This window comes from Planococcus citri, chromosome 5, assembly GCF_950023065.1.
Source record: "Planococcus citri chromosome 5, ihPlaCitr1.1, whole genome shotgun sequence".
In the NCBI taxonomy this organism is placed as follows: Eukaryota; Metazoa; Arthropoda; class Insecta; order Hemiptera; family Pseudococcidae; genus Planococcus; species Planococcus citri.
Genome location: NC_088681.1, coordinates 50,614,815 through 50,640,319, shown reverse-complemented (window position 1 = coordinate 50,640,319; position 25,505 = coordinate 50,614,815). Strand labels below are relative to the sequence as shown.

The 25,505-nt window shown below is 33.3% G+C and overlaps 1 protein-coding gene across 3 annotated transcripts in view; it reads left to right on the top strand.

Annotated features, from left to right (window-relative positions):
- Window positions 1-13,851: 13,851 nt before the first annotated feature.
- pan (pangolin) overlaps window positions 13,852-25,505 on the top strand; it is a 286,631-nt gene continuing 274,977 nt past the window's right edge. For 2 of the 3 annotated variants that reach the window (XM_065369040.1, XM_065369038.1), the window contains exon 1: window positions 13,852-14,360. In XM_065369040.1, the coding sequence (XP_065225112.1) occupies window positions 14,202-14,360 (159 nt within the window). In that variant the 5' untranslated portion in view covers window positions 13,852-14,201. The remainder of the gene's footprint in view (window positions 14,361-25,505) is intronic. The other variant, XM_065369041.1, reaches the window with a different exon arrangement.

The following is a 25,505-nucleotide window of genomic DNA, read 5'->3' as shown; positions in this document are numbered from 1 at the left end:
TTTGACTCTGTCGAGCCAATTGTTGATGTAATTGTCGACTAATGTTGATCAGCATTTATGTCGACAATTGGCTCGACACAGGGTCAAAATTTACTTCGACATGTGGAGTCCAAATGTGATGGATGTGGATGGATCGACATTGGCATGGAAATTTAGTGCTGTCCTATATACCTTGCAATGTATTGTAACATGCAACGTGCAACCTGCAACCAAAAACAAAAGATTTTAATTTTGGTTGTGCAACTTCAGCCAATAACCGAGCAACTTCTTATCAAAAATAAGAAATTGCGAGTTGCAAGTTGCACGTTGCAAGTTATGGAGGACTGCACTTACGTCGACCTCCAGCTACGCAAAATTGTTGAATTTTAGTTTCAAAATTGAAATTTTTTTCCAAAAATCATTTTCTCTTACACACTTAGGTGGCCATTGCTCATGCTGAAAGCGAAAGCAACATCAACGCAGAGGCCACCTCTGAGAAGTACAGACAGAAAGTCCATATTCAGTATAGTTGAACATTAAACTCTTTTTACTGAAAGGTGCAATAGGTTATCTAAGAGTACTACACTGATGTGAAATTCGACATTGACAAATACATCCGCAATATCAACTTAATTTTTCAAATTTGAGAAATCTTTGAAAATTTGGTTGATGTTAGTGTCTAAGTATTTGTTGACGATTGACTTTCACATCGGCATAACATCGACAACTCCAAACTATGGAAAAGTGAATAATTTTATCAAGGCCATTAAAAAATTTTTCTCCCTTCACACAAAGATCATCTTTTCAAATGTTTACTGAGCTTTTAAACACTGAAACAGAAATTTTAATTCTGAAAAATTGGTCGACATAGTTGTGGATGTAAATTTCAAGCATCAAATTTTACATCAACATGTCGAGGTATCAGAAATAATGAGAAAATTTCGAAAATTCTCATTAACCTGGCTTCTTTACGGACAGAAAATTCCTATTAAATAACTTATTGGTCACTTTTCCACAGTGTTGCAAGAGTGGTGGTTTCAGCACTACTCTCACTCCTTACTCACTCCAAAGGAAATGTCAACACTCTCACTCCACTCCTACTCCACTCCTTACTCCCATTGTTTTTCATTATTTTTCAGGAATTTTGACTCTACAGATATTGAGTGATTGATTATATCCATCAATTAAAGGTGTAAGATGGTAAAAGTATATCAATAATTGATAAAATAGTATCATTGATGATAACTAATGAGAAAAACAGTAAAATAAACAACTAAAAAAAATTGAAAATACTGAAAATATGTGAGTAACAGCAACATTTTGATGTAATTAGTCACAAAATTAGGGGAAAAAAGAGGAGTAAGGAGTTTTGATTTGACAACACTCCAACTCCACTCCTACTCCTTTCAAAAATTCTCACTCCTTGCACTCCTTACTCCTACTCTTACTCCACTCTTGCAACACTGCTTTTCCATCATCATGTTGGGAAAAAATGTAGTCAATGTAAATGTCGACGTCGACAATTGTTTTGTGGGTAAGTGATTGTATGTACTCTTGGTCTTTGGTGCATAGTGCAGTAACCTTCAAGTAAGTCCTCTAACACACCCTATATAATTTCCCACCATACCATGCATCTTTACATCATGGAATATAAATAGCATGATGTAAGGAGGCATTATTAGAATAACCACCTAAGCGGTGAAGGCATATTGTACCATATCAAAGTGTAAGTTGAATCTGAATGTAGGTATTTGGTAGAGGAAAATGTACAATTATGGACCCCCCATGGTTTAGTGTACAACCACTAGCGCTACGGCCATGCTGGGCACTAAAAATTATACTAGTAGTATAGTATCGATGATCCATGTACTTATTTCGGATCCATGCAAACTTGGGTGTCTCTCACCAGCAATTGTTTTTTTTTGCGCATTATTTTCTTGCCAATGGAAAATTTTACAAGTTTTTCATTCGGTAATTCATCAACTTCAAATAAAGTTTGGAAAAAAAATTATTAGCGAAATAAGTAGCTTACAATGTGTACTTTCAAAATATACTTTCATATTTGTCTGTACTTCAACTGATTTTCATAATTTTTTTCATTTTTCATAAACTGAGCCGATTTTTTGCATGGGTATAAAAAATATGGACCCCTAAATTTTTTTACCTAATTTTGATTCAATACTTTTTAGAATGTCGAGAAAAGTGTTATTAACAAAGAAGACAAGTCCAATGTGTCGAAAATGAAACCATGATTTTTTCATTTTTCATAAACTTGGCCAATTTTTTGCATGGGTATAAATATGGACCCCTAAATTTTTTTTCATCTAATTTTGATTTAATGGTTTTTAGAATACCGAGAAAAGTGTTATTAATAAAGAAGACAAGTCCAAAGCATCGAAAAACATCTTTAAATAAATTTTTGTTCAATTTTCTGAAATTTTTATTCATTTTTTGAGGTGGGTCCATATTTGTACCCGAGTCCATATTTGTACCATTTTATGTCACTTTTCTAAATTTCAAATTTCTCTGTGAGTTTTCAACAAAAAAATAAATTTTTTTACACAATATACTAGAGTCTTTGGCCTTTCAAATGGTGTACTCGAAAAAAAATTTTGATAATTTTTTCTACCCTTTAAAGCCAAAAAGCTAGAGGTGGTCCATATTTGTACCTTCTCCTCTATCATTTTAGAAAATAAAAAATTATAAAATGTCAAACTCGGATAAATGTTTCAAATTTTTATTACCACCAAAAACTTTAACCTTGACTGTTAACTGAAAAAAATGATCACCAATAATCGTAACCCAAACTTTGACCATAATTTTTAAAAATTAATAACCTTAACTGTAACCTTTAACCTAAATTTTGAATTTCTTGTTCAATTCTTAACCATAAACTTGACCAGCATTTTTTTTAGGTCAACAAGCCTGCCAAAAATTGATGAAATTCTAGTGAAATTTAGCAAATTGAGTTGGAAAGTGTTTAAAAAACTCTTTAATACCATATAAATGCGAAAAAACGCAAAAAAAAATCATCAAAATCGATGAAAATTGCCAGAAAATTGATAAAATTTCAAAGTAGCTTTGCAAAAAAAAACACAGAAATTTGCTAAAAAACATGTTGAAATTTTGTAGGTTACAATCCCAAAAAATGTGTGAGTAAAAGTTAACGAAAATCTCAAAAAAGTAATCACGTTTTGATAAAACGTGGCAAAAATTTCATGAAAATTATATTATAGAAACTAACTACTTTTGTGGAAATACTCGTAATTACCTAAGAGATAATACAAAAAAAAAGTGAAAATTGGTGAAAATTTTCAAAAGTACGAGAAAGTGCTGAAAACATATTGAAATGAAAAAACTTAAACCAAGGGTCAAAATCATTGAAAATTACCAAATAGGTAGTTAGTTGAGTATCCATGAAGTTGTTGCACGAAAAAGTGTTAAAAACATGTTGAAACGATGTGAAAATATCAGTGTTAAAATGATACAAAAAATCACATCAGAGAGCGATAAAATCAATTCAGTGAAACTTTACAATATTGTGATAACTTGAGAAAAAAACTCACAAGACTTTTTCCATCTTTATTTTAACAAAACGTAAAACGAACTATTTACAGAATCGACTAGAATCTAAAACGAAAACGTGACTGGAGAAAAGTCAACGTTTAAAGAAAGAAGACTTCTAATACAAAATTGAATACAAAGAGCGCGTTCTAAACTACCCATTCCAACACACCCCCACAATTTTGTAATTAAAACGACTACAATTAATTCCTAAAACTAAGTACACTTCGATTCCTTAATTTTAAAATACAAAATTCGATAAAAAAGTAAAAAAAACACACAAATTCCATCTTACTATTATTCCAGCAAGAACACATTAAAAAAAACACAACAAAAAACGACAACATTTTACCAATATTCCAGTAAAACACTCAAATAAATCACTTTCCGGCATTTTCCACCGTAGATACACGCAAAAAAAAAAAACGACGATTCCGGCACATTCCACCGTTGATATTTCCTTAATTCCGGCATAAATTCCACCAACAAAGACACCAAACACTTCCGGCGATCAACGAATCAATTTTCAATAGCCAACAATGAATCTTCGGAGTCCGACGAACTAGACGATTTTCCTTTCGGATCGGATGTTTTCTCCTTCGAATCGGATGATTTTTCCACCTTTTCGGTGCATTCGGAACGTTTGTGCCCCTTTTTGCCGCACTTGTGGCATGAGAACGTAAAATAACTCGATTCTGACGACGAAATTGAAGGTTTGGACTTCACTTTGTCTTTCAACTTGATTTCGTGATCTAACAACCGAACACAGACGAATTCCAAAGTCAACTTATCATCATCTTCCAACGATAAGGTTTCCAATGATGATATCACACCATCATAACTATCTGGCATCGTGAGGAATAGATGGCAAACGGCATCCACTTCATCAATTCTCCCACCAGCCATACGTAACTGAGCAATCAACTGATTGAATTCAGCAAAATGAGCTGTCAAATCAGCACCTTCTTGGAACCGGAGATAAAGCAATCTCTTTCGAATCAGTACCTGGTGTACGATGCTCTTCCGTTGAAACGTTTTCATGAGGTTTTCCCACATACTTCGAGCAGTTTTTTTGTCTGCCACGTACTGGAGGTGACTAGCGGCGATGAACTTCATGATGATTGATTTTGCCTTACTGTTACGGCGTTTCCAATCTTCATACAGGGAATTATCAATACCCTCTTTATTCTTACTCCTCGTTACCTTTCCGTAACACAGGTCTTTGGGAGTATCTTCCGTCAGAACTTCGGCGACATCTTCCTCTTCCAGAACGGATAACACACGCGTTTTCCACGTGGAAAAATCGTTGCCATCAAATGGCTTAATATTATACGAATAACCAAACTTTCCTTTTTCCGAAAACATTTCGCACCTTGAATTCAAACTTCCGAATTCGAAAAATACTTCCGCGAACACTTTAACGGTCTGCTACCATGATAACTTGAGAAAAAAACTCACAAGACTTTTTCCATCTTTATTTTAACAAAACGTAAAACGAACTATTTACAGAATCGACTAGAATCTAAAACGAAAACGTGACTGGAGAAAAGTCAACGTTTAAAGAAAGAAGACTTCTAATACAAAATTGAATACAAAGAGCGCGTTCTAAACTACCCATTCCAACATACTGTAGGTATTTGTGTAGATACCTACTCGTAATTGCAATATTTAAGGATTTGGGACAAATAACGCTCCAATCTTCATGAAAAATCTCTAGTTGGGTTTTCTAAAACATCAGTTTGTAGATATCTAATCTAGGTAGGTACCTCACTTTTTCATGTTAGGAACCTATAATGCATACTTATTACAAACTAAATTACAATTAGTAATCAGTGAATGATATTGTGGTCCACGTGGAGCATTTAAAAGAATTGTGTCGACTGAACTAAAGAGTAAAGAGTATCTTACCCACATATAATTGGAAGTTTGGACCATAAGTCACCATATACACTACAAACATCGAAAGCAGATGAGCAGACTAAAGAATGGATTCTAAGAAAACTGTTAGACTCAATGCCTAGTAAGCTTACAACCATAGTAATTTCAGAGAAACGTAAGTACAATATGTACGTATGTAGTAGGTACTTCCTTACTACTTTGGCTGAGCAAAAAGAAGGTTTTTCAATATTATCCTATTACACAAACACGAAGAAGTTAAAAAATAGTAAACGAGTATTCTGCGTTGAATTTTGATTAAGAAATGTAACATAAGATGTGAGATTCATTGTTATAGCATTTGGCGATGACCAAACTGGTTCTCAACAACTGTTGATATCTATGTAATGTGACAAAAAAATACGACTTTTGTAAATGCACACAGGTATTACACATTGTTGGGTATATAAAAGTTGAACGTGAAACTGTCTGATGGTGTACCTATGTGTATGTCTTTAACCTGAATGGAATTCTGAACTATGTTCGCAAGTATTTTTCAACGGTATGCTTTCAGCCATTAATATGCAGTTATTAAATCCTTACTTTGAAGTTCTAAAGCCGGTTTGACATAATTTTTCGCTCGATCACCCTTTGTTGCGTGTGGTGGTGTAGTAAAGAGAATGACATTTTTCGCCATTATCAACAACGTCGACATTCGACATTCTACAAGCTACCGTAGATACCTACTTACTGTGCAGCTATGTAACCAACATTATAATGCTTTATTCGGAAAATTACGCGAGATTAGAAATTCCGATATATTGCACGATTAGGTAAATTGCGCCAGAAATGTGGCACCTATTATAAACTTGTTGGAATTTATTGGATATGATGATGGTACCTGCTGATGAAGATTCGTATACTTAAATACGTAACATTGATTCGGAAATTATCAGCTTTGGTTTTAATTCTCGACCAATTTAATGAACAGCGATATATTTCAACACGAATAAAACAACCTGAAACAAGAAAAATTATTCTAATTAAACACTATACGTTGACTCGTATAGAAATTCTTTTCAATATCAGATACCAACCAACCAAGTTAGGATTAAACGTTGAATTATAAACTAGCTTTATATAAAACATTGTAGGTATTATTAATTTCTATTCATCACATCATTTCAATAGAATACAGGTAGTCTTGAAAATTGTTCAAAAAAATCCTCGCTACCTGTTCACGAATAGGTATAGGTAACAACATTGGGCAAATTTTTGATTTATTATGCTCAACTCGTATCGTTAGTTTGGCTAAAGAGCTCCATAGTTTTACGAGGTTTTGTATAATCAAAGTAGTTTATTCAAACCGAAAAAAGTCTAAACACGTTTTCACGTAGACATAAATTTTTTTTCTCATTCTGGCCGCGTTTTAATAAAGCCTCAAAGTATGTATAATTTTTATGGCCGGTGAACGTATCGAAAATCGCTCTTCATTCTCGAGTTTCCATCCTAAAAATTATAATTTTTTACGTTATAGGTAGGAGCAGTTTTCAGCCATTTTTAATATTCCTGCCAAGCCGGTACCTTACCGAGACCAACCTTGTGTAGGCTCGATTTTCAGGTAATTTTTTGTAAATTTTTTCAATAAATATGAAACGTTGTTATTAAGTACAAGTAGGTACATACTACATAATGAGTGATTGTACATTAAAGTGAAAATTTACTTATAGGTGTCCAAAATGTTTAATAGGGAAATGTAAAGCTTTCGACATGAGTAATGCATTAATAAAGTTTGGTACAATCAAAACCAGAAAATCAATTAATAATCGAAATGGAAATTTCCAAAGCTCTCCAACTCCAAGATACTGTATTACCAAGTATTAGGTGGCTTGATTTTGTGTAGATTTTTGAATTTGTCGTGATGTTTTCCATTTCTGAATGTGTATACTGTATACTATTTATAAATGAGTAATTTGCTATGGTATCTTGAACAAACCTATTAATCTTCATTAGGCATGCATAATTTAATCGGCGTTTTTCTTGGTATTAATTTTATCAATCTTACTTAGAGACGTCATAATAACTAATATGTCTGATTTGCTGATATTTTGTGTATTAAGTAAGTACATACTAAAGAGTACTAAAGAGCTGTTGTTATACTAGGTACGAATATGTATAAATAATAACCCTTTATTATTTTCATTATCTAAACTTCGATCTGATATATGTGGTCAGCAGTTACAAAGTCAAGTTTAGCTGTGTTTTGAATCTCGAGGTGATTAAAATTAGGTTTCGATCATTTCTCGACTCTCATGTAAGATTTTCTTGGAATAATTTATAAACTTTAAGGCAGAAATTATCTAATTATCTCTAAGAAAATCTCTTCTCCAATGAACTGTTTCTGAAAAAAAAAAAAAATGCAAGAAACACAATATTTTATTGAATGAGTAAGTTAAGTAGGTATGACATATTTCAAACGATGTTGTCTAAATGGTGTGCTTTTGATTTTATATGTAATGCTTCATTTACGCCCATGAAAGAATATAGAAATGAGAAACATATTGAGTTGAAAGTTCAATATTTTATGCCTGGTGTTGAAAGTGATACATTGGGTGATAATCACTATTGGTATTGTTGTACTTTTTCACACAGTAAATACAGTATTAGGTATTGCTTAAATGACGTAATTTAGACTAAAAAATTGTTTCAAGAGTTTAAAGTAGGTATTTCTAAATTATGTTGGTTTTCTTTTCGAGAAATAACACCTGTTCGATTTAACAACCTATACAATCCAAAAACACTTGTGTCAATAAGTCAATATCTATCAGCATCGTTACCCACCTACCTACCTACTGTACGAAGATTCTCGTGTGTTTTGTTATTTCATCGTTCAGTAAAGATTATGCACCGAAGTCATCATAACCCTGATTCAAAGTTAATTAATAGGTTAATTAATTAATATGGCATCAATTACTGATATATTTTTTGCAGGGAGTTGAAAAATTTTTTGGAGCTGAATTAAATTAACAATGAAAATCATTTCCTGCTTCAAAATTTGATTTTTGATAACATTTAAAAAGTGTTTGTTCGCCTGCGATGTAATCTGAGGATTGCCAGAGGTCTTTGAACCTTGAATCAGCCTTGGGAAAGACCCAAACGACAAAATGGCTATGGCATAAGGCCCTCATTACGAGTTGAATTAATTCTGTCGATTTCTTGTTTTCTGCAAAAGAGTCATAAATTGGTAGGTATACCTAAAGTTTAAAAATTGAAAAATTACTGAAACAGATGATTCACAATCAACTTTGTTTCTTCATCAAAATGAATTTGATTTTTTGGAAAAGTAGAAGTCCTAGCTAAAAAAAAAAAGAGTGAAAACGAAATTTATTGAAAGAACATAGAATGTTTCGTTTTTCGTTGCTGTCGTAAGTACGATAATTTTTTGAAGCAAGGGAGGCAGAGGGCTTATTTTGAAAGTTTATTTATTGTGATGCACTGATGAAGATATCGAAGTCAATTTTTTTTAAATATTTTTGATCAGAACTTTTTATAATACGACCGACGAGTAAAAAATTTTAAATTGGCGTAAGTTGCTGGAAATTGTCAAAAATTGATGAAATCTCTGCAAAAATAGGTAAAAATCATGAAAAATTGCATAAAAAAATTATAAAATGGTGAAATTGACCGAAACTTGGCAAAAATTGTTCAGATTATCAAAAATTCATGAAAATATGATACCGGAAATCCAAAATGGAATGTAAAATTGGTCTTGAAATGTTTAAAATTTACGTTCCACAAAACTGATTTTAAAAAAAAACACAAAAAAAAACAAAAAAAAACGGAAAAGTTGAGCAAAATTTTGCAAAAATAGCCACCAAAGTTAGCTTAATAAATTTGAACGTTGTAAAAATGATGAATCCTACCAAACTAGATTGAAAGAGGATGTCCTAAATCTATGTAGATAGGTAAATAAAATTTCAGATGATTATACTTTCGTTTTTTGATTTTTGACGAATTTTTAAAAACTAACTTGAAAACTTCAAAAAAAGCTGTTTCAAAGGAAATTCACAAACTTTTTCATGAAATTGAAATTTTTGAGGAAAGTGAACCTATACGAATGATTTCTTTAATCACCTAAACCCTCCCACGTGGTCGTAGTTTTGAGCCATTCTAGAGCCTCCAGCGATATTTTAATGCTCTTTTAAAAAATTCAAATCACTGTGAGAAGGCTAAAAATGAACTTGAACTCCTGAAACTTTGGTCGATACGTCTTAGGAAGAAATCTGTTGACAAATTTCAGGAATGCCAGCTCAATAGTGAATTTTTGATCAAATTGTAAATTCCATATTAAAAAGTGAAAAAAATCAAATTTTTAAAAAAAGAGATAGGTATCTAACTGTGTGGCTTGATCATCTGAATCGAAAATAATCTCAATTTGACTTGACCTTCTTGGGGCCTGCAGTAAATTAAAAAAAAATTCTCCATGAATTCTCATTAAAAGATATTTTGCTGAAAAACTCTCTCGTGATGTATTGAGAGTACCCAATGAACACCCACCACAGTTAAGTTATGGATCTTGAAGTTCATTTTTGGCGCCTTCAGAGTGATTTGAAGGTTCTGAAGATAATTGAAAAATCACAGGAGGCTATAAGAATGGCCCAAAACAACTTGGAAATTGTTGATGCTTAGCAGTTGATGTTAAATTGAAATTTTGTTCAAAAAATATTAATTTAATAAAAAAGTTTAAAAATTACCCTTGAAATAGTTTTTTTTTAATTTTTTAAAAATTCTAAACATTTGCCAAAAAAGTCCAAAAATGAATTGCAAGGCCTGAAATCTTGATTAGACTTGTTAAGACATGCTCTTTCAATTTAAATTGGCCTACTTATGTTAGATACCTAACTTCGTTTCTAAAAATTTCCTCGTTAAGATGATTTTTCGAATACCTAACCCTCAATGGTTTGATTTCTGACGATGAGAGAAAAATGAAAATGGAGGGAGATGAAGCAGACTCCTTTACTTTTCCATCTAAGGCCTTGCAGTTGGGAAAGTGAAGGCTTAGTAAAGGTTGAAGAGTAAAAATGAAGTCTACTTAGTACTTACAGAAATTTTGCAAATTAGGATGAGGACTACCTTACTGATAGTTTTCTTCCAAAAAATGAGTTTAAAAAATATTATACATAGATAAATTTTATCTCATTAATTCAACATTCAAACACCGGATACATTACGAAAGTGACTCATAAATCACGCGATTAATCGATGATAAATCGACTCGTATCGTAATAATACACGTACCTACACATAGTATCTGATATATTTCATCAATGAGATAGTAGGTACTTTATAGTTATATAGTAGGTACTTTGATGGGAAACGATTGGCAATAAATTGCGTTAATAAATCGTATTCGAATTCCTATCTCGATCGATAAACCATAATTCGACACCTGTTCGCATCGACAAATTACAAAAACCTAATCGAATTAAAAACTGTACCGATGGTATCAGTTTAATTCGCGGCGTAAATCAAATCGGAAATCGCAGCCCAAATAATCCGGCGCCTAGTTAGGCTATTTTGCTTGCCATACTGATAAGCAATAAACAACTAGGTACTGCAAACAAGCAGCGAAGGCGAACATAAATTATTAAACGCACACGTTTGTTTTTAAAAAATATGATAAATAAAGAGCTAGGGTAGGCTGGTAGTGGTAGGCACTTATTAAAATATTTTTAAAAAGCGTCAAAATGCATTATTGTTTTTATTTACAATCCGTTGGTTCGCGAACCAGCGTCTATTTTGTCAGCTGGTAAGTGGATGGGGTGCATTGAATAAATTCGACTTTGATTTTTTGATTGCATCGTATTCATTAGATGTTGTAATGTTCGATGAGTACCTACCATCGATTTTGAATTTATAAATTTTTCAATCTGATGGAATTTTCTATAATGATTCGACTACCTACTTATAAATTTGGAAAAAATGGGAAAAAATTGTGTATACTTATTAGGTACCTAAGCAGAGAAAATCAAAGAATTACCAAGAGTAAAAAATTGACTTGTAACATCAAAAATAATTTTGTTTTACTTTTCCAAAAAAAAGTCTCTCCAAGCATTCCAGACAACACTGCCTTTCAAGTCTCAAATTCTCCTGAAATATCAAAAATTCGGAAACAATAATTTCTATAATTTTTGCCAAAATTGGTTATTTTTGAAATTTTAAAAATGATGTCTTGATAAGAATTTTGAATTTTTACTGTTTCAAAAGCTTTTCCCCTTGTCTAGCTCGGGCCCATTCATTTTAGAAAATATTATAAGTACCTACCTAGTACCTACCTACGTTTCAAAAACTTGAGAATGCTATAGCCATGAAAACCGACCTTTTGCATCATCAAAAATTCAAGAATGGTGTTGTTTTAAGTTTCGATTTGACTTTGAATTATCAATTTTTCACACCTTTCGCCATCGCTTTGCTTGGACTAGATCATTTTCTTTTTTTTTTTTTTTTTGACCAAAGTTACAGGTTTTAAAAATTAATTTCTCACATCGAAGTGTTACCTACTTTTAAAAAATTATCAATTTTCGGAAGCTTTTGCCCTCACTTCGCTCGAGCTTTGTTCCTATTTTCAAAAATATTATGATTTCCTGGAAATTATTGTTAATATTTTCAAATGTTCAAGCCATGAAAATTAACTTCTTGTATCAGTTGTTTTTCTTTTCGATTTATCAATGTTTCCAAAGCTTTCACTCTTACTCTAGTTTTGCTGGGGCAGATTTGAATTCTACTGTGCGATTTTTCAAAAAAATTTGAAGAATTGAAAAATTAATTTCAGAAAGGAGGAGTCCCGATAAGACCATTTTTTGGCCCCATTACAGTTATCGACTAGACTACTCTTAAAATGTAGTAATAAATATCAAAAATACGAATCGGTGGTTGCTTAACCCAAAATGACCATTTTTTGGCTCCAAGGGTTCCCAAAGTTGTGATTACAAAAAAAAATTCAGGAACCACTGAGTATTATTTTCAAAAACTTTTTTAGCGTAAAATATCTGTTTGAATTCGATAAACGTGATGCGAGGTGATTTTCCTATTTTCGACCCTCGGGGGCAGAAATTGGGCAGGTTTTGATTTTTGGAAAATTTTGGAACCACCATTTTGGACCTACCTCTTTGAGCCCCACTGAAAAGCGTTTTACAGTTTATTAGTATCTGAAAGACCTTCATCCCACCAAATTTTTTGCTCAATAAAATTTTCCGCTGGTACTCAAAAATCCAGTTTTTCATTTTTTCGCAATTTCAAAATTATGGGAACCCCTAGAAAACCAGAAACCTACGATTTACGCCAAACATAATGTTTCGAGGTATATATTCAATTATCTTGATGAAAAAGTTTAATTAAGCTCCCTGTATATCCGTAATTTTGAACCCTTTTTTTAGAGCCCCCCACTTTAGGCACCCCTAAAAAAGGTGTTTAAGCACATTTTTTCAAATAAATTGAAGAATTTACATTTGAACCACTCTGGCAAGTGCTCGATAATTTTTCATTTGATTTTTCCTGTAACTTTCAAAATTAGGCTTTTTTGGGCCAAATTCTGAGATTTTATTTTATAGAAAAAACGCCAAAATCACGTTTTCACGATTTCAACGAAGTAAAATCTCAAAATTTGTATGTATTATTTTAGTGATATTGGTACAAATCAGCGCAAAATAACGAAAAAAGATGCGAAATTCTATTCAAAAATACGAAAAAGCACAAAATTTTGGCATTGAAGCTGCTTATATTGAAAATTACTTTTTTGTACATCTCACAAACTGCAAATTTTCCAAGGATTTCACCCTCGCTTCGTTCGGACAAAATTGAAAATGTTACCTATGTTCTTTTTTTGAATTTGATTCTCAAATGCTAAAAGACTAAAAAAAAAACACGAAAAAAATGACGAATTTTTGATTTTGGTATTTTTGGTACCAACCTTGCAATAATAGAACAATTCAAATTCCTTGTGAAGTATTTAAGTATGGTTGTTGAACATTTAAAATTACTCAACATTTTTTTTCCAATCAACTCTCCCTTCCAAAATTTGTTCGAACCACATCTGGCTAAGTACATAATTAGCATGCAAAATATGAAAACACTGCAGAGAGAACAATGACCTGAGGTAAAGAGTTGGGAAAACCTGGCGAAAAAAGTTGGAAAAATTTTAGTCTCACCCCCCCCCCTCACTCCAACAACACATCACTTTGTCTCGCCAAAAACAAAACAAAAAAACCACTATCCAAATCCGAGAAAAAAACAATGCACCCCATCCACCTACAAGCTGGCAAAATAGACTCCGATCATCGAGTTCAAATCTCGTTACCGTTCGTTTGTTTCCGTCTTGCTTCGCGCGCTGCCATTACTCGTACGCGGTCCGCCTGTCTAGGTGGGAGGTAGAGGGCGGCTACGCGATTGGTCAGAGAGACGCATACCATCATAGAGTGTATTGCGCCCGCTTCACGTTAATGTTTTGTTGTTCGGTGTGAACTCGACTGCCGACCGCTGTGTGGTGTTAGTTTTCGGTTTCTTGTGTGTTCATATTTTTTTTCTCGACATGTCGTGCGTTGTTTTTAATTCTTTTGTTCGATTTCGATTTACGCGTACTTTATAGTATACTATTTGAGGAAAATTTTGTTATATTTTTGTTGGTTTTTTAAATCGTGATATAGTCATAGTAAATTATTGTATTTATCGCCATGAATTAATGTGTTGTGTGTTTGGAATAACCAGTGATATATTTCGCGTTAAATATGCCGCACGCTGGTAACGACGGCGGTGGCGACGATTTATGCAGTTCAGACGAAGTCACCGTTTACAAACATGAAGGCGACGAAAAAGAAAGATCAACGGAGAATTTGAACGAATTAACTGAAGAACAAAACGATCTAATCGATCTTTCCGAATCTGAAGTAAGTCTTGTGCTATGTAGTAAAGTAAATCCTACATACCTACCTACGTATAGTTTAGCTCGAAATCGAGCATCGTATTAGTATTTTAGTAGTCGAATTCCAAGGTATGTTTGTATTAATCATGGTAAATTGTGTAGTCAGTGTTGATATGTTCTTCTGCTTTGTAATAAAAAGGTACCTTATCGTTGGCAGAATAATATCTCGGGTCGTTGATTCATCTATTGTACCAGTGTGTTTATCTGTTACAGTAATTTACATCGAGCTTCGTCGTATATTACTAATACTTTCGGTCGATTACGTGATAAGAATGCTTGCTTCGTTTCATTTCCCATAGCTATCGTACTAGTCACCGGTTTTTTTGTCGTATTGGTTCGGTTCTTGGTCATTGGAGACTTCTTCTGTCAACCAAAAGCGTTGTTTACGAAGGTTCGAGTTTACCCGCCAAAAAATATGCAGAATTTTTCCTGCCTGGATTACCTAGTCTTCGGTTCATTCGATCACCGGTTCTTCGTTCGATGGGTTTCGGTTCCTGGTTCTATTCGTATTCCTCAATCGAAGGATTATGATCCTTCTTCGACCTGGAAGGAGTAAACGAAGCTGTATCGTATCTTCGTTGGCTCCAGTGCCTCGTTCGATTGCTTCGGTTCCTGTTTCGATTCCTATTTGGTGACCGAAGGATCTACATATGATCATCTATTCACCTGTGCATAGTTCTGCACCGAAAGTTTTTGGGCCTGGATTGCCTGGATCGAGTGAACGAAGCTGTATCCTATCTTCGTAGGCTCCAATGCTTCGTTCGATTGCTTCGGTTTCTAGTTTATGATTACTCGTACGTCAATCAAAGCATTATATCCATTCGTACGTGTTTCTGAATTCCTTCATATCATCGAAGAAGACAGAAGTACCTTCAGTTCACTGGAATTCTTGGGCTGAGATCAATGATTCTAGTACCTCTTCGTAGCTGTGTTTCTGATTACCGGTGTTTTGTTCGATACCTAGTTCGGTTTCTGTTTCATGTCTGACGACCAAAGGATTACCTTCGTACAATTGTACCCAGCTTCACATTCCTTCATCGAAGGAGATCTTATTCGGTTGCATTTTCTGGCTTGAATCGTACCATTCGTACCTATCTTTAACGTTAGGTACCGGTGCTTCGTTTGTTAGCTTCGAAGTTCGGTTCATTCTTCGGTTCTTATTCGTATCGATGAACCTCGAAGATCATTTATGAACATTTTTGGCCAATTTCAAATCTTCGATCATCGAATGAGTTTCCTCATATATCTTTTTTCATCACCGGTGACCGGTGTTAGTTCGTTAGCTTCGGTTACTCACTTTACTCCTCGTAATCACCAATACCAAGAATCATTCACACTCGTACACAGTCTGAAATTTCGTCCCAATAATTAACTGATCCTCTCGTATCATACAAGCCTATCAGAACGAACAATTGAAATTAATTCGAGCCCAATTTTGTCCAACGTAGCCTATTTAATTATGTATTTGTACGTACTAAATCAACTTATTAGCTCGATGTTTTGCATTACTCGCGTTGAATTGATAATATAAGTAGCTACTTGTTACATAAAGAAGATCAAAAAGGACACCCGGTACGATATAATATGGAGTAAATTTTTTTAAACTATAATAATAACAAGCTATACGGTATATATTGCCGATGATACGATGTTATAGCTGTATAGCTGCGCTGAGTTAACTTGCTAAATTTATGAACCATTTAAAACTCGTTATTAGTTGATGGCTTTAAATTTTGATTCATTTTTAATTGGCTCTCTCTCTCTCATCGTCGTCGTCATCGTTGGTGATAATTTTGTCGGTATTTTTACGCCACAATTAAACTTTTTCCTTCTCATACCCCCCCCCCCACGATAGGTATTCGATGCTACGATTACGTAGGCTAATTTGTTTTGTGCCTATTCGGCGATACGAGAATCGAGTAAACTAGACATCGACAGGTGCTTTTATAGGATATGTTTATTGCGTAAAATTAGCCCATCAAACGATGATCGTTTATGATATCACTGTATAATTTTTTTAATCTTTTCTCGAATTGATTTCGCCTTTGCCGAATTAGGAACTGATAACGATTAAAAATAACTCTCAAATACACGTCAGTCGTTTATATGTATACTTACCGAGGTGTAGGCTAATAAAGCTCCTCGAATTGAATTTTTTTTCTAGGCTTTTAGCAAGCCTATTATTTATTTTTTTACTTCAAGTTTTTCCCACTTTTAAGTATGTAGGTACTTGAGGAAAGCTCGCGATAATTTTTTTTTTTTAGCTGAAAATAAGCTCATAACATAACAGCAGTTTTTATGATAAGAAGTTGTGTTGTGTTGGACGACCTCGAATTAAAAAAATTGAACTACTATTTGAACCTCGTTCCTTGGATCCATTTGACCGGTATTTGTACAAGTATAGGATAAGAAGAATTCACGAGGTATAATTTCGATTCGATGCATATATGTATAGCGTATTATCATCGTTACTTAATTGGCCCCCGAGTTTGATCCGCGATAAAACACATGTGTGCGTGTGTACATCAAATTACATGCCTAAATAGGTTCGATTATAATGATTTAATAAGATATTATTTACGATGAAATCCTTTGATGTTCTCTATCGTGGTACTTAGTTGTCGTTTCTTTCAACATTTTCCCTTTCTTTCTTGATAGATGAAGAATATTATTGTCGAGTGACGTATTAAAGAAATGAAATTAATTATAGACCGTATTGATGTTTGAATTTGGATGATTTTTTGACTTGACGTTGGTTTTTGGTGCGAAAAAGTTGAGATATGATAACTTGAAGGTATACAAGTAGAAGTTGTAATAATTTTTATTTCAATATTTAAAATTTTTGTCGAATGTGAATGATTGAAACGTTTTTAAATTCAATTTTTAAGCGAATTTCTTCTAAAAAGCTACCAGCTATTGAATTTTCTTCAGATTTGACTGAAATTGGTAAATGAACAATGCATCAACGTTTTGCGTGCTTTTTGAATTTAGGCGTACACTTTATTTTTAGGCCAATTATACGATTAGGTTTTTATGGCACCAAAAAAAAAAACTTAAATGTGGAAAAAGGGCTTTATAGGCGCGTTTACCAAAACGTTTTAGGATTTTCGAACTGAAGCTATTGTTGGTGTTATAATTTTCATTTTTTGGTATAATTCTCATCATGGGAATGAATTTTAACTGTTTTGAGTAATTTTTGTTGTTGTTTATGTTTGTTTTCTTATTAACAATTTTTCAAAAATTCAAAGATGTTTATTTTTTAATCAAATTGAAAATTATTCAAACGGTTTGTAGTTTTGTTTTTTATAATGTAAATTCAAGGGGAGAGGGTGTGTGGGAAATGGTCTAAAATGAGTAAAAATTCGTTGGGTTCATGATCAGAAGCTGTACTAAAAAAGTCTGTCGATAATACATTTTTTCAATTTTTTTTTTTCAAGTCTAGGTGTATAGGAATGTTGAAAATTAGGTTTCATTTTTCAATGCATATCGAGACACAAAACTAAAAAAAAAAAAAAATCATAATTTTTACTAAATGCAGTACCTATTTTATACTTCATTTATTTGCAGACTTATTATTTAGCTTATTCAACACTTGAAATTGAGGCTGAGTAAATTGGGGGAATTTTGAAGTCAGGCACCTATTTTGAAACCATACAGCAATTTGCTCAAATCAATTTTTTCCTAGATTTTCTGAGGTCTGAGGTAGATTTCCTTTTGATATATTTCTCGAAAAATAAATGACATTTGTTTTGAAAACTTGATTGTCCTAAATCGTCGTTTTCTACAAGTCTAGGTAATTTATTAATTTTTAGAAAAATTTTTGAAAATTGTGTGATTTTTTAATTTTTTAATTTTAAAAATTCAAAACACCTCATTCTTGGTCCAAAAGAAGTTCTAATTTTTTTGAAATATAGATTGAGAAATTTTTTTTATTGTTCATGGTGATGCTACTTGCAGAAAGTCACTGCATAAGCCTTGCCGCTCGAGACATGGAGTGTTGATGTGACCCTCACTCTCCTTTAATTGATTTCGAGTCTACGTAAAATTTGAATTGAAGTTGAAAACTTGGGAAAATTGATGAAATTTTGAAAAATGGCGAAGTTTGAGACCAAGAGCTTGAGGAGTAAAAATAATTTGATTATTGATAAGAAAAATCCCAGTAAAAGAAAGCTTGATTTTGACTCTCATAAAAAAGATTTTGACTCTCATAAAAAATTTGGAACTTCTGAAACCTAAAACAATCTGAATGAGAAATTTTTCAAAAGTGGTTTTGGTATTTTTAAAAATTATTCTAGTAGAAAAAAATTTGTATTTTTTAAATTTACCTATCAAAATTAGGTTGCATTTCGAATAAAAATTGTCGAAATATTTTGACCAAATTCAGTGAACTTTCTATTTTGAGTTGAAAGTCAATCAGAAAAAATGTCTGCTCCGAAGGTGCCCCTATAGAGGGAAAGTGAGCCCTCAAAAGGGAACATTTTCGAAAAATTCGATGTTTTTTCGCTTTAGCCTCTGCCCAACCTGCTTTAGAAAAAATGACTCAGTTCGAAAAGATAGAATTTGAGATTCTGCGTCGACCTAGGACATTGTCGTCAAAATCAAAGACTATTTTTAGCGTCCTACTAAACGATTGAAAATTTTCAAATCGCATATTTTTCTGTAAATTCGTGTTTTAAAAATTTTTTCTTCTCGAATACTTATTACGCTTTAATTATGCCACAACATCGAAAAATATCATTCCGGAAAACTATTCTGTTTTTTGAGCATTATAGACAATTTCATGAATTTGAAAAAACTTTACAATTTTTTAGCTATTTTTCTTGATTTTTTTGAAGTTGCAACTAACAAAAAATTGGCATCATTGTTCATTCGAAATTTAATATTTTTAAATTTCAGGATCCTCCCTGTGATATTTAGGTAAAAGTAGGTGTATTTGAAAAAAAAAAGCTTCAAGATTTGAAAATAAAATCGTGAAGTGTGAATCTAACCCTCCTTTCTCCTCCCCTTCCTCCCAGAAATCTCTTTATAGCAGAAATATTATCACTATGAATGGAATTTTTTCTCCTTCAGACTTACAGGCACACCCAGAACCCTTTCTAGTGGTGAGGGGAAATAGATTTTTATAAATTGTCTTTTGTAGTAATGATCGCCTTTAGTTTGAATTTCGATTAGCTACCTGCCTCTACGTCGTCGTTGATGTTCGAATCTGAATCTAAATTCCAAATCAAACGAAGTGCCTAGTTGCCTACTCGACTCATCGTGATATATAGAGTGCGGATTTTTATGCACAAAAAATCTCAAATTATGCACATAATTTATGCATTGTAAAAGCCTGAAATATGTCATTTTTATGCATTTAAATGCTGAAAAATGCAAAATATGCACAATTGAGATGTGTGTTGTTGGAAAGCATTTTTCAATCTGAGTACAATGGTAGGACTCATTTTATGTTATTTTCCAATTAAATTCTATAAAACACACAAAAAAAGGAAAAAAATACAAACAGCATGTATTGAAAATCGTCATAAATCAAAAAATCACAAAATCAATTGTAAAAAATTTTTATTTTTATTTTTTTTTGTTTTGGCAGTCATTTTGATGGAAAAAAAAACTTGAAAATGAAAATTTTGGTCGAAATTCTTGAAATATGCTGAAAATGGCCAAAATATGTCGTTTTATGCACATTTAATGCTAGAATTATGACGTTTTATGCATTTACAGCCAAAATATGCAAAATATGCACAATCAAATTGGGCTCATTTTGCTCAAAATGTTCCGAAACACGAAGATCAATGCGATATGCGCAACTATCTCCTGCATATCAAAATATGCAAAAAATAAAAATCCGCACTCTAGTGATATACTATAGGCCTGCAGTTTCTTCCAGCATACAAAACTCTCGTGGTCTGGAACAGACGATGTAACAGAACAAATATGTACCACAACAACCACACCACCATACCGTGTATCAGTAGATGTAGAAATACATATTAGTACGAATACAAATGTAGAAAGGCACCAACAAAAGAAAAAGGAAGCTGGAGCTGGAATAACGATCGAATGCAGAGAAGCACACAAACACGAAGATGCAGAAGAACGCGTCTATAAACATTCTGTCAAAGTCCGCTGCACCGTAGTAGTAATTCCAAGAAAACAGACCGTTCCATTCATTTTATAATCAGCTCGTTGGATATTTCGGCGCCATTTTTTCGAAACCAAACCTGTTCAAAATGTGTATATGTAATCATGGTATCTTCTTTTTCGAAAATGGATCTGGATTTGGTGAACTCGACAGCTTTCAACTTACAATTAGGCAAAACATGCCTAAGCTGGCCTAATTTATCGAACGTAAATTAACGAAAAAAAAATGATTAGCGATTACAGCTGGTAATTACAACCGCTTACGATTACATTTTAGGTTTTTTTCCTTTTATTATTACCTAGAAGAGGAAGCAGAAGCTGAAAAAAAAAACATCGACAGTTATTTCGCGTAAAGATAACTGGTCGTCGATAAAAACGAAAAAACTTTGATAAGAAAAACACGCCGGTTGTGTTTCTTCTTTATAGTACCAAGGTTTGTCAAAATACGAAGAAATCCAACCTATCGAGCCACGTACTCGTTGCAATGAATCTTCGATATCGATTACGACGCGTAAAATGTTGTATTTTTGTTGCTTGTAAAAAAGAAATTACGTAAGCAAATTGATTAGGTTGTATTTTAAAAGGTGATGAGAGATGAACTGATGAGGATTGATTGATTGTGAGATTTGATGCATTGTTGCGCAGGTTTGTGCAATAGGATTGGAATGATTGGAGGAGAATTTTTTTATAATTTTTAGGAAAATGTAATTTCGTTGGAAAGGGCATTAAAATTCAATTTTTTTATGGTGATTTTCATCTAGGCAGGTACTTTGAAGTTTTTAAATGACCTTCGTTGCTCAAATTATCTGGGAAAGAAAGTCCCAAGTCCGGATTCTTGATGCCCAAATGGGAGGAAAAACTGAAGAGGGGTGAAAAGTTACACCAGGCTGCAAAACTCTGATATTTTTCTGCCAAATGAAAATTTTTCCTTGATTTGATCGACGATGAATATTTTATTGTGTAAATGAATCTAATTTCAGGTGAATTTTTTTCCTATGGCTTTTTTGAAAGGAAATTTTGGGAATGTTGTGATTTTATCGAAAATTTTTGTAATTGACTGCGCCAATGGGCCATACACGTGAGGTTTTTTATAATTTAGTTAGGTATATTTACTCTTCGAATTTTGAATCAGGGAAATCTAATGTAGTATAAAATTCATAGCACAAGAAAATAATTTATAGAAAATTTTTGTTTAATTGAAATTTGACGATCGTCTCATTGAAATCACTTGGAAATTGCCGAAAAAATTCGTGGGATAATAAATCTGCTAAATTTGCTTATTTTTCTCATGTTTCTGCAAGCCTTGCAAGTCTTTCTGCATTTCAATTCTTTTTCGATGATTTTATATTTGAGAGCCTTGGAGACCATCTCCCATTGAGATCTCAATTTTGACACAATTTTTTTTCGACCTAATTTTGAAAAGTGTGGGTCTCAATAGTTGTCAAAGCAACTCTAATGAATAGAGCTCGGATTTTTATGATTTGTCATATTTTCATTCATCGCAAAAGATCGTGCATATCCTATGGATATTTGTGAATCATACAATTCTGAGTAAAATGAGCCCAACTTGTTGGTGCATATTTTGCATATTTTTGGTATAAATGCATATAAATGCATATTTTAGACATTTTTAGCGCATATTCGTCATATTTTGAACATTTTTTTCCATTTTTCAGTCATATTTTGGAAATTTTGGCCAAAACATCGTTTTTTGGTAGTATTTTTCATTAAAAATCGAAAAACTCCGGAAAAAAATTGAAAAAATGATTTTTTAATTTTTTTCACCACGTTGAGGCGATTTGTATGTTGACCTAAAATTGATTATTCAAAGTTAAATTGAAGACTTCAACCTATTTTTTTTTTAATTTCTCAATTTTCTAGCCTTCTCTTCACCTTTAAAATGAAAAATCCTTTCTACATATAGATCCCATATTGATATTGCATAAAAGTGCATATTTTGTCATAATTTGATCAAAATAAGTGCATATTTTATGCGCATAAAATGATTTTTTAAGCGCATAAAAATCCGAGCTCTACTAATGAACAAACCAAAAATGTTGGAATTCCAATCCTTATAAGCCTCAGGGTTTGGATCCATGACATCAAAATTTTGAATCAAAAAATAATTTTGATACGCTTTCGATTTATATTTTTTGCTCAATTGTATTTGAAATTGAATTTCCAACTATCAAAAAAGTAAAAACAGCCCAAAAATTCAGAAGACCCTGCTCGTCCTGAAAATCAGCTGTATTTGAATAAATATTTCACTCAATTTTATGCAGCTTTTCTGCTCTTTTTACTTTTATGGAGGGTAATTTTCATTCATTTTTTTATTCGAATATGATTTAAAAAATTGGAAAAATTCAAAACGTGTGAAAAATAATCTATTTTGGAAGGCTTGAATTCAAGCTTTCAGTAAGGTTGAGTCATTCTAGGCGATTTTTTCACATTTCAGTGAGTTATTATTTCGATGTTTTGACTTATTGGTGTTGTGTGTCCTCCATTAAGGTCTTCCATACGATTTTCTTCTTGACTAGTGAATGTATAAATTGACAGGAAGGAGGGAGAGGGGTTGCTTGTGAGAAAATCAACTTTAATACGTTTGCCCAGGTAATTGTATAAATTTTGATCAACTTTGAGTTTTGAAATCGTTCAATTCGGATTATTAGCATTTTTTTGTATAATATTGGAATCATTTTTTCAGAAAATACCTATGTTTCTGATTTACAAAAAATTGCAAATAAAATTCACAATTTAAAAAAAAATTGCAGAAAAATTTCAAAATTGAGAAAAAAATTCAATTTTTTTTCCAGTCGATTCTTTTTGCAAAACAACTTTCAAAGAAAATCCTAATTTTTCAGAAAATATGTTTCTGATTTACGAAAAATTGAAAATAAAATTCACAATTTGAAAGAAACAAACAGTTGATAAATTCAGTAAACATGAAAATTTCTTGATTCTTGATATCGTGAGTTGGATTTTTTTCAATTTAAAAACTGTCTCATTTTCAACCGATTACATTTGATTTCATTCAAAATTATACCCCCCCCCCCCCCTCCCATCCTCTGTTCCAAATTCGAGAAAATTTGGAAAGTTTTGGAATTTTGCTTCCAAACCCCTCTTCCCCTCCCTCTCTTTACCACTTCACAAATCGTGCTTTGGAAAATTCGAAAATTCAAGGGTCAAATGGAAAAGGGGCCTTAGTCATTTTTTTTTACTTATTTTTACATGTTGAAATAGACTAGAAATTTTTTTGTATAAGGAAATATTTTCCAATTCGTTTTTTTTTTTTTGATAGAAGAACACTTCAATATCACTAAATATGGTGAACTTACATGATTTTAAAAAAATTTAATATATTCAAAATTTTGAAAATGAAAAAAAAAAAAAAACAAAAAAATGATTAAGGCCCCTTTTCCATGGAACCCCTCAATTATTCGCTGAGCTTGAAATTTGAACTATGTGCTTCAATCAATCATCATCTTTAGACCTTCCATCGTATGTACCATAATATTATAGAATCAGCTGAACGGTGTGAATTGGACCCTTATCTACAATCCAGCAGGCGCCTCAAAAGGAACGCAGAGTCTCCAAAGACCACGATCAAAGATTCGGTGGTCAGCTCATCACTATCCGCACTGATGATGTCCGAGAAACCTGCATGTAATGGTACATAGATGAAGAAAGGCGTATTATATTAGTTTAGTAGGTTGGTACTCGTATATAAGGCCTGCGGCTCTTAAAATGGCAAAATCTTGTTATCTGCACCGAAGAACAATACGGTCTGGGGTAGTTAATAGAACTGTCACCGGAAAGGATATTTATTACGGGACCTTTGCGTACACACAATGCCCGCTGACCATTCCCTAGCCATGGATGAAAGAACCGTCGAGATGTTATCTTGCGTGTTGTATAGGCTTTAAAAAGGCACCACCAACCATAGCATATTATGGTATACCTGTTGCGGTATCACCACTGCCAGCTCGCAGCCTCCGTCGTCGCACCGGCATCGGCAGGAGCAGCATCATCGTCGTCATCATGATGCAGATCATTATTTGTGTATCATCGCACCACCAATATGGGGCATAAAAATATCGATATCGATGCACTAACGGGTTCGCGATCTTCGATCTGCGATCTGCAATCCCCGATTCCGCCATGTCGATGGTGGCCACGCCAATGAACTCGGCTATACGATACCGCGCGATCGTAAAATCTTATTTGCCAGATCGTTAAAAAGTTTTATCGATCGAAAGCTCGTTGGTCGTTACCCCCGCGTACCCGTCTCATGGTCCGAGACGCGATGGGAAAATAGAATAAATACTCTTAAGCCGTGTAATTATACCATTTACCGAGCGGCGATTCCATTACCCTCGACACTCCGATGCCCCCCTGCCCTGCCCCCGGCTGCGGCTCGAAATCATAATACGGTGGCGTGGCGGTGGCGGCGACGACGTCGTTACATTTCCGCATTTCGGTAGCGGCCGCGAGACGTTGATTTTTCACTACATACTACATATGTAGGTAAAAAAACAAAGTCGTTAATTGGCTTCGCGAACTGAGTACGACGAAGAGACGTAAGGTGGGGTTGGCGAAAAAAAAAATTAAGATAACAGAATATACTTGACGAAAAACTGGAACTATATAAAGCAAACAATGTACGTATAATTAAGTAAATTTTCATTCGTATATGTAGGTAAATTGGTTAGCTTTTTCGGATGTCGTATTCGTATATTCGTATTGCTGAAGTACTTACGTGCGAATTTTTCCTACACATATGGGCTCATTGATGGTGGATGTGTTGCTGATATGCATAGGTAATTTTATGCTTTCCTTCTTCGTTTGGCGTGTAGTTGGTTTTTTTTTTACCCGCCATAATCTGCAGCAAGCAGCGCATAAAGTAGAATAAAATTTTTGCAACTTGGCCATGAAATTTGTTGTATGTTTACATAGTTTACATCGAGTTGTT